Here is a 10,967-nt window from a genome sequence, read left to right on the forward strand (position 1 = left end):
GCACTGTCCACACCACAGCTATAACGATAAAGAGAAATAATATCATTGGGATCACTTTCAGAACGATTTTTTTCCAGCTGTTGAACGATAAAACACTGAGAGCCAATCAGAATTCATTCTAACTTTAAGGTCTTGCACATTTAAAATGGCAGACGTCATTGCAGAGACGTTAATCACCAAGGTCCAGAAAAAGCCACCACTGTTTGAAAAGTCAAACCCCTTTTTCAAGGATACTTTAAAGAAAATGGATATATGGAAAACAATTAGTCTTACCCTCGGAATAAATGGTGAGAAGTATTAACGATGAGATCATTATGCCAGGCTAGCAAACAGTGTAACACAAAATTACCTCAGGTATCCAGTGCTAGCTTCAACAACATGTTGTCTTGCTTCCTTTGAAGTTGAAGTGAAAAAGACTAGGCATTGTTTTATTCCACTAATGACTTCGTCAACTAAATTCACTGTTAGATTAGATTGATTACACTAGCTATTCACTCAAAACATAGCATGCTGAGGACATCTGCTGGTTAAAGCCATGTAAATGCAACAAGAACAACAAAAACACTTCGAAACCGCAGTGTGTGAGCTTAGAATAAACAGATTGTTATCGTTCGTTGGTGTGGACGCAAATATAGTTATTATTATAGTTATCTTTATAGTTATCGGTCTTGGTGTGAACTGGCCTTTGGAGAGACAACATTACTCTTGACCTAATAATTTACACTAAATTCTAAAACTTACAATAAAAAAAATAGAAGGAATTAGAGAGAAGTGTGATTTCTACGATACGGTTATGGATAGGGCAAGTGCTCAGACATATAGCGCAACTGCGCCTCTGACGACCCGTGTTCGATTCCTGACTCGATGTCCTTTGCCGATACCGTTGCCCTTACTCCACCCGGTGCTTTCCTCTCTGATCTGTAACTGTCCTATCCAATAAAGCAGGAGTCGGCAAACTATGTAGCCTCCGTTCATGCATACCTGGTCACTTAACTATCCAGTCGTGAAAAGACCAGGTGTAAATGCCCTCCGAAACATAAGGCATTTTTCCGCATTCCAGACGAAACTGGACAAGTATTAAGGCATGTTTGTTGAAGCCACATAAATTGTACTCCTCCCAAAATGTTATATATATATATATATATATATATATGTATATATGTATGTGAAATTGTGTTAAAACGGCTCCCGGTAGCCACATATGACTGCGCTACTGCAACAGGCATCACCACAGATATGGCCTGCCACAGAGGAGTAGCTGAGCATTTCTTCAGTAAGCCAACGAGCAAACTGCCCAAATGAATTATCTTGCATGTGCTGAGGCCGGTTTCTTTCCTATTGCGGTCTTTGATCTTGAAATTAGCTTGTGATAAATAGGCCTAAAATGAAGCTTATATCTGTTGCTGTCATTGGCATGAACTCAGTTGAATTTGCATACAGCCTGTGAATTGAAGATTAGATTTATATTTGTTTCAAATGTAAATTGAAGAGTTTTAGATCGATAAACAAACATGAATGACCAGGTATAAAAAGGCCCAATGGAAATCTGTTCTTCAAAGTTTAATTTAAACCTGAAAACAAGCTAAAGGATTTTGACAAATTTAAAACAATTTGTATTGTTTTAATAAAAAAAAAAATGCTTCATAAAAATGTAAGGTTCTACACTATTTCTATGTTAGTTATTATAAATATGTAAAGCTGCAGTCTGCAATTTTTTTTTTTTGGTTAAAAATGATCCAAAATCAATTTTTGAGCAAGTACATAACCAGCCAGCATTCAAAACTATCTCCTTACCTTAGCCCGATTCACAACGGTAAGCTCCGAATTGTACTGATGGGTTTCTGCAGGAAATTCGAGCATGCCGCTGTTCGTTTTTGCATCATTGTGTCACATCTGTTTAAAAAGGAGTCTCAGCTAGTAGGCTATATCGCATGTGAGGATGCTTGATGAGGCGGGTCATTTATAGCCTTTTCTTACAGCAGCTGGCATAATTAAACTTATCATTTTGATGGTGCATTGTATGGTATGACAAATTAACTTTATTGATTGATTAGACTGTACAGAAATTGAAATCTACAGGTAACACTAATACACACTAAATACACGTAGTTACGCAATTCTGATGTTGTTAACATTAAAAATTTGAGAAAAAAGTATAACAATAATAATAATTTGCATGGTTTGATGTGATATGAGCTAAGCGATCATTAGATTTAATCACCATTGCCAGGACCAGTGATGGGAATAACGGCGTTATAAATAAACGGCGTTACTAACGCCGTTACTTTTTTCAGTAACGAGTAATCAAACAAATGACTTTTTCTCCCGTTACAACGCCGTTGCCATTACCATAAAAAAAACGTAACTATAATGAGCACTGAAGAGGTTTTCATCCGAGTAGCTCTCTCTCAGCCATAGGACCTGCAAAGTTTTATCTCTGGTGTGTGTTGGGGTGGGACACATGCTAACTGATGATGATTGGTATGTGACTAGAGATGATATACCTACAAAGCATTTTGTTGTAAAGAAATAGTACAGGTTAGTCATACACAAATATAATTTTAAAATGATAATAATGTACAATGCAGGCTCTCTGTGTGTGTGTGTGTGTGTGTGTGTGTGTGTGTGTGTGTGTGTGTGTGTATCAGAGCATGCGAGTGGAGCACGAGCTCAAACCAGAATACCTTTTGTGACATGCTGCGAAAATATGTGAAATAAGTTTTTTTTTTTTTTTTTTTTTTTTTTCCTCTAGTCGACTAGTAGTTGTTCATTTAAGCCATTAGTTGACTAATCACATTTATATTAATTTAATTTCTTAAATACTGGAGAGAATAAACCATAATAAACCGTTGACATTGCTGACTCTCATCTCCGCATACTGAGAGAATGCACATTTCATTCGGATTACATAATCAGGGTAGCCTATTTCTTTTCATTTTGAATTATTTCTATTAAAAGTAGACATTTCAAGCTTTCTATAGATATATTTCTCATGTCTATGAAGCAAGCAGCTGCTGAGTTTCGGCTCGTTTAGCCTATAAGACGCTCTCCAGTTTATGTGCAAGTGATCGCGCCGGCGCCTCCATGTCATAATTATATTATCTGCTATATTTGCTTCTTATTTATTAAATCCAGGCAATTGGTTGATAAAACATTGATTAAAATTAAGATACAAATAAGAAACAAAACGAAATTCACTTTAAAGAAAGGCTTTCTACAGAACAAAACTTAATGAAGTGGTCAAAATCATGTCTGACCCACTCCATGTCTCCCGATATATTGCACATCATATGATGTATTCTATCTTACTCATGCTGTTTACTTTTCATAATCAAATGGATGAATTTAAAACATAACATAGGCTTATTTAAACATAAATATGAAAATACGTTTTCTTTAATGGCTAACAACACATAGTACAGTACAGAGAAATTTCATGTCGTGAGCAAGAGCGGATCATGAGTCACAAGTCGGATCAAACATCATTTATTTTTAGACTTATATTTAATATTGGGGGCATCCAAGTTATTTGACATATTTGAATTTTTTTTTTTTTTTTTTTTAGTAACGCAATAGTTACTTTCCCTGGTAATTAGTTACTTTTATAATGATGTAACGCTGGTCAGGAAAATGTATTGTAATGCTTCTTTTTCTCAGTTCGTCAGAACAAAAGTGGCAGATTTGTGGCAGACATTTTCTGATGAAAATTCTTATTTTGGTCATACTTCCAAGACTATCTGTACTACAGTCTGTGATTCCAAAGTATAGTATCTACACCGATGTGGTGACTGACAGCAAACATTAGATTCATCTGCACAGAGGTGCTGTGCCGATGCACATCCCATGTAAAGATAATTCCGCAAATAACTGCAATTGCAGGTTTCAAACAGTGATGGCGACAAAGAGACAAAACTTACGGACTGCAGCTTTAAAATAGTATGTGTTTTTATAAATGTCACAGTGATTCACTCAGAAAATAAAAATGGCACTTCATGACAAAAAGGTTGCTGTCCCCTGCAATAAAGGCATAAAAAGGCTAAAAACATAACTTTAAAAAAGTTTTACATTTGCTCGCAAAAGTTGCATTCCCCAGAGAAGTTTTGAGTTCACTCACAAAAGCATTGAGATATAGATTTTTCCTCTGACCTCATATTATTTCCATCACCAATTTTTGTGTTCTCTTGCAAAAGTTTTGTGAGCTAATGCAAAGTTTTTTGGGGGAACGCAAAAGCTTTGAGTGTTTTCTTCCATATCTAATTTTAATAATCACCATGTTATCATGTTGGGGGACAAAAGCTACATTCACAAAGTCTGTCCAAATCCGATTATTTGTTTATCAGATTGGAATCTGATTGTCCACACTATTTATCGCAGCTGTTCAGATCCGATTGTGTATTCTGTGGAGCTCTTTCATTTTCCGAAATATCTGGATTGGTTTCTATGGCAATGACATTGCTTTGATAATGCCTACACCAAAAAACAACAGCAGCAATATGGAGGGGTTTTGCAATACTGATGTTGTCTTACAACATGATGTGTAGTCATGGTGCTGTACTACTGCGCCTAATGAAGCAGCGACAGTTCACACTTGCTAAATATGATCTGATTCCAATTGGATATGCCCAACCAATAATTGATTCTTTCAACAAATTGTCACGTGGTGCTTAACGCTTTGAAAATATCCACCTCAGGAGCTCAAAAGAAATATAATATGGTGTGGAAGACTTAATTGCAAAATGCGAAACTTTTTTTTAATTTTATTAATTATACTTATGTTTATGTCATTACACATATTATGTTAGTATATTATTGCTTTAACAATAGCTAATTACAAGCAACTCCTCAAAATAAATACATAGTCTGAGTGCTGGTAGGCTTTATTGGTGAGAGGAAAGTGAAGAAATGAAAGAGGGCTGAATCAGCAGTGAGTTGCTCTCTGAGGACAGTGGTTGTCATGACTGCTATTGTTCTGATGTCATACTTTATAGATGTTCTTGTTCAAATAATGTTGCCTCGAGCCCTTTTTTCCCTGTGCTAGTTTTCTACACTTGCTCTTACTTTGCTCTTTTCTTAAAAATAAATAGATGAAAGACTAATGATATGTTTGTTTCAAAAGTTTTAAGTATAAATGTGAGTTGTATTTATGACAAGAGTGTGACTGCCATCTAGTGTTGGCTCAGGGAAGTTGTTTTGGATAGAATTTTCTGAGTACACAAATGAAATAAATGTAAATATGTCTCGCCCAAATGAAACCCTCTCTTTCTCTCTAGATATATTTATATGACTCTGCTGAAATTATTGAATTATGTAAAGTTATATTCCTTCTCTCTTTAGTCATCGGTTGGAGGTTCGAGCTCAGGTGGCCCAGGCATTCCTGTCAAAGTTCCAGCTGTCCGTCGCCGAGATGGCAACGTTACGCTCCGCACGAGATGGACCCATCACAGAGGTGACCTCACGTTATCCTACAAGAAACTGCTTGCTATTTCCTGTGAAATTTCATTTGAGAATCAAAGCATGTGAATGCTGTCAAACTTCAAAATGGCAGACTGGCAGCATTATTTTTTTATCTTGAATGATAATTATAAACAGTGTTGGGGGTAACGCATTGCAAGTAATGCGAGTTACATAATTGGATTACTTTCAAGCAACTAATAAAGTAACACATACAAAATATCTGAGGTCCTTTTTTCAAACACGTAATGCAAGTGACTGTTTTTCTCATTTATTGACTGGCTCCTGTCCCAATGTTGAGAGAAATCGTGAGTAAGTGCAGAGGCGATGTGTGCGCTGTGTAAACATGATGGTTATTGTATTTCTGGACTAATGAGAACATGCATTTACTCATCTCACTTGCACAAAAAAAGATTCACAGAGTTTCTACACAGTATGGAAAAGTATCGAAAAATATGGAATTTGATTTTTGTAATTTGCAGGTCTGGATAAGTCCGGAAAAAAGAAAACAGTGTATGGAAAAGACTCCAGAGTTTCTAGACCATTATTGACCCTATTCTGTTTTCTAAAATATAGAATATAGAATTTTTTAAAATAAGTGTTTTCATGGTAAAAGTTTAGAGATCATATAGTGATTGTCGAACACAACAATTTCAAGATTTTCATTATGAAACTTTATCAAACTGTTACCATAAGCGAGTCTCCTTTGAACGTAATTGCCACTCAAACCAGCAACAGATAAAGGATCAAATGATCATTTAATTCAGACTGTATTTTGTTGTTTTGTGATCGTGCAACATCGAACTACATTTAGTGTCAAACCAGTGTGTCAGAGGTGAATACATGCAGGTTATGAAGCATTTTAGATGTTGTTGCATGTTATCAAGTGCATGTTATCACTTTAAGAAAACAATTGGAAAAACAGAACATAAAACAGAAATATAACAGAAATATATTTACAGATGACTGTACTATATACCAATATAATGCTGAAAATAATGCTGTATGATCCATTTATGTTAAATATGGTCTGAAAAATCTACGGAGAGGTTTATAAAATTTGAGTCTGCAAAAGTTTGGAATTTTGAAATGGCAAATGTGTAGGAACCCTGGATTCAGTATTCCTCAAAATGAATAAAAATATGCTCATATATCACTCAATATATCACTCAAACCTGCAATATGTTAAATAACACACATATACTTTATTTAATCTCACTTTATGAACCAATGTCTTTGCTGCTGACCTTTGATGATCCAATTCAACCATACGAATAAGCAAAACATCACATTTGCTTTTCATTTTTTGTTTTTATTGTTGAAGTAAGAGCATTGAACTTTCTTCTCCTGTTCTTCTGTAATTCAGAAAAGCACAGCAGCACAGCTGAAATGTTTGTTTGAGCTGCGCCCTCTACTGAATTTTTCATTTCCTTCAGCCTGAGGCTTATTCATTTCACTTGGGATGTGAAAAGGCCCTCGGTTTGTTTTTATTTTGTTTATTTTTTTTTTAATAAAAAAACCTCACTTTGTTATTAAGGTAATGCAAAAGTACCGTAACATTACTTTCCATAAAAAGTAACACAATTAGTTACTTTTTTAGGACAATAAAAACATTACTTTTCCCCAACACTGATTATAAATGTAATAATTGTAATAATACATCTGATGCATTTAATTTTTTATTTATTTAGTTTTTTAACATCCCATTTAAAAAAAAAAAACATGCAGAACAAACAGACATAATTTCATAGAAGTACTCTGACAGGAGAAGTCTACAAACATTTCAACTCAATCTTCCAATTTTTAGAATGTTTCATGATCTTCTCAGATAAAACTCTTAAAAGAAACCATGTCTTGCAGACAAATTGAAAAATAAATGTAGACACAATCAGCTGTAATAGTTGAGTGAACTCTATTTATTGTGTAGGACTTCTTCAGAGCGCTGAACCGTGTGAAGAACATCCATGAAGATGTGAAGGTCCTACTGAGGACCAACCAGCAAACAGCCGGGTGAGAGAAAATATAATAGAATAAAATAGACTTAGAAAATGTCAAAATATACAAAAAAATAACTTAATGATAACTTGATTCTCATAGGCTTTTTTACATGTAGATGTTCAGTGATGTCTGTGCTTAAACTGCAGGCTGGAGATCATGGAGCAGATGGCTGTGTTACAGGAGACGGCATATGAGCAGCTCTATCGCTGGGCTCAGAGTGAGTGTGTTCTCTGGATCTCTCACACACACACACACACACACTCACACACACACAGCACACACACACACAGCACACACAGAGTCGAGAGAGAAGTTTCTGGAATATAAGCACAGCTGCTACTGCCAGAGAATTTGGAACAGAAAATTGACTCATAGCATTTAGAATGTCTTATGACACTCCTCTGTTTTTTCTGTCATTCATGATGATTTTAGTACTATATTTTAGTTACGTAATATAAATAAAACAAGTAATTTATGTGGCTTAGTGCTATAGGAGGCCTCATAGATGTTTCTGTGTCTGTCTTTGGTGTCTGTAGATGAGTGCAGAGGGTTGACTCAGGAAACATGTGATATTCCTCCTGTGTTGAGTCAGGCTATGGAGTCTCTCCAGGATCGGCCTGTTCTTTATAAGTGAGTTCTTCTGTCGCTCACACATGCACTTCAACACAGTCTTCCAGTGCCTGTAGAGTACAACAACGTACATTCTTTTTCAGAAGTGGTGTTTTACCCATTTATTTTCTCTGTGGGCTTTTTCAAACATTGTTTAATATAGAGTTCAAAGCCATGAATCAAGCCAGTCAGCTCCGAGGCAAATCACGAATTTACAAATATTGATTTGAAGCAATAAAGTATGTGCAGTTGGATAAAAGATGAAGGTACAATATTGTCTACTTAAACTGTTTGAGATTTAGCAAATATGTAAGTAGAAGTGTAGAGAGACCAACTCAATGATATAACTTTTTAAAATCTTTAATTAAGAGTTAAGTCATAATTTTTATTTGTGGTGAATACTGTTCGGAAGTTTGAACAAAACTTTTTTTGTCTCTTTTGCTCACCATTCATTTGGTTGCATTTATGTGATCCGAAATACAGTAAAAACAGTAATATTGTGAAATATCATTACAATTTAAAAGAACTGTTTTCTATTTGAATATATGTTAAAATGTTATTTATTCCTGTGATCAAAGTTGAGTTTTCAGCATCATTACTCCAGTCTTCAGTGTCACATGATCCTTCAGAAATCATTCTAATATGCTGATTTGCTGCTCAAGAAACATTTATTATATTGAAAACAATATTGAAAACAGTTGTGCTGCTTCATATTTTTGCTGAAAGCCATATATATATATATATATATATATATATATATATATATATATATATATATATATATATATATATATATATATATATATATATACGTGTATATATTATATTATATTATATTTATATTTTCAGGATTCATTGATGAACAGAAAGTTCAAAAGAACAACATTTATTTGAAATAGAATTGTCATCTTCTGATCAATTTAATGTGTCCTTGCTGGAAAAAACAAAACAAAACAAAAAAAAACTGAATCCGAACTTTACATAATACGTTAACAATTTAACCTGTTAACTGTCACTGGCCCACCGGTGGGCCCACAGCCATTACATACTTAAAACAGTAATATCCTGTACTAAAACTAAACTAATCTTGACAAACTATATATCATTTGAAAGCTTAGAATCTCTAGTTTTCATATTTGGTGACTGATTTTCAAAATAAATTACAGAAGAGCAGTAATTTATCAATTTGCAACAAGCATATTTTCATACTCATAAGGCATGTTCAGACCTTTATTTTGAAATAGCGATGAACATGAAAAATCATTGAAGATTGGTTGAAACATGTTTGTTTTCATGCCAAGAGTTCAAAAGATAACATCCATTCAATTTTTTGAGAAAAAAAGGTCTGAAAATGTTTTTAATAGGAAAAAAAATACATTTATGATTGTGGCGGTGATCTATAACCCACATACATGTTGTTTTTATGTTTATTAGAAGCTGAATTCATATCAAATTCTGCCAAACTTCCCATACTACTTCTATATAGGATGTCTACTTCATAAATTGTATGAAAATTATGGAAATATATGGTTCAGATCACTCAAACCATATATGGAAATGGAGGCGCCCTTATATGGTCAGTAATGGAGCTTGGTTGTCATCTAGTGAAAAAGTGTGGTACTGCGCCCAAATAAAATCTTACTGAAAGCACATTTTTTGAGATATCAACCTGAAATTTGGAACACAACTTGTTCAGATTTTTGGCTTTGATTTCCTTGCAGTTTTAGAGTAAAACTTGTTTTGTAAAATATATATTTTATATAAAATATTATATTTTTACATTTTACATTTTCATAAACTTGAACTTCTATAACTTTTTTTCTGTTTCACTTACATAAGTTATTTCACTTCTGCAATAATCTGCCAAATTTCATCTTTAAAACAAGACCAGCCTTATGTCTATATTCCAAAGTGTTCTTGAATTACAACCATTTAAGTTTGGATAGTAAATTTTCATGTCTAAAAAAAAAAAGTGGGGGTGACAGTTAACAGGTTAAAAACTAAATGTACTGAACAAAAATATATTAGGGGCAAATCTGATATTAATTAATCTTGAATTGTTATTAATTTTAACATATTAATTAATAAAATTATTAATATATTTGTCCACTATTTTAATAATTATTATTATTATTTAGAATTTTGTGGTTGCAAGTAAAAGTGATGTTTTTGCCAAACTATGGGATGTACTGTCTTGTCAAGTGTACATGCGATTGTGTAAGATTTAGCATTGGTACTGTAAACATAAGTGGTTACCCATACCTGTGAACAATAGGGAATCAGACTGCAATTCCATCATGTACCACAAGGTGTCAGACTCACACATCCTTATGGAAGCAGTTTCCTGTGTTTACTGTACCTTCCTCCAACTGTCAGTACATTATTAATGTTCAGACTTCCGTAAAAGAAAACAACCGTCAAGATTGATTAGTGTGTTTGAGTTAATGAGCCATATCAATACAATACAACAACAACTTGGTTTGCATGAATGAACACAGCCATAAAAATGACATATTTCTACAGTTTAAATAAACTCACTTCAGTATGTTTTGAATTCAGTTTAGATTACATAACATATTTTTGGTGAAGCCCACACAGGTTGTAGATATTATTCATACTCTTATTATTACTCATACTTAGGGCTAGCCATCTGAGAAAACCCCTTACCGAAAGTGCTAAACATCAGCACGTCCTGCACTTTTGTGCTATGAAAATGAATGATACCTCATATTGCATATAGAAGAGGTAATTAGACACATAATCAACCCAAGCTATCTAGAGACCTGAAAATCACAGATAACAACTTATGGGTGGGATTTTTTGACTTTGGCCAGTAAGCAACCACCCAGAACACCCTAGCAACAACTCATAACACCATGTCAACTAGCAAAAACAGTCTATCGTCATTT

General features: G+C 34.1%; 1 protein-coding gene across 1 annotated transcript in view; it reads left to right on the forward strand.

Annotated features, from left to right (window-relative positions):
- The window catches only part of cog6 (component of oligomeric golgi complex 6), a 67,705-nt gene that overhangs the window by 15,520 nt on the left and 41,218 nt on the right, over positions 1-10,967 (forward strand). Inside the window, exons 5-8 of the mRNA XM_051863905.1 lie at positions 5,335-5,446; positions 7,379-7,461; positions 7,596-7,666; positions 7,986-8,079. Of these exons, the coding sequence (XP_051719865.1) occupies positions 5,335-5,446; positions 7,379-7,461; positions 7,596-7,666; positions 7,986-8,079 (360 nt within the window). The remainder of the gene's footprint in view (positions 1-5,334; positions 5,447-7,378; positions 7,462-7,595; positions 7,667-7,985; positions 8,080-10,967) is intronic.

Source organism: Ctenopharyngodon idella, chromosome 15 (assembly GCF_019924925.1).
Source record: "Ctenopharyngodon idella isolate HZGC_01 chromosome 15, HZGC01, whole genome shotgun sequence".
NCBI lineage: Eukaryota > Metazoa > Chordata > Actinopteri > Cypriniformes > Xenocyprididae > Ctenopharyngodon > Ctenopharyngodon idella.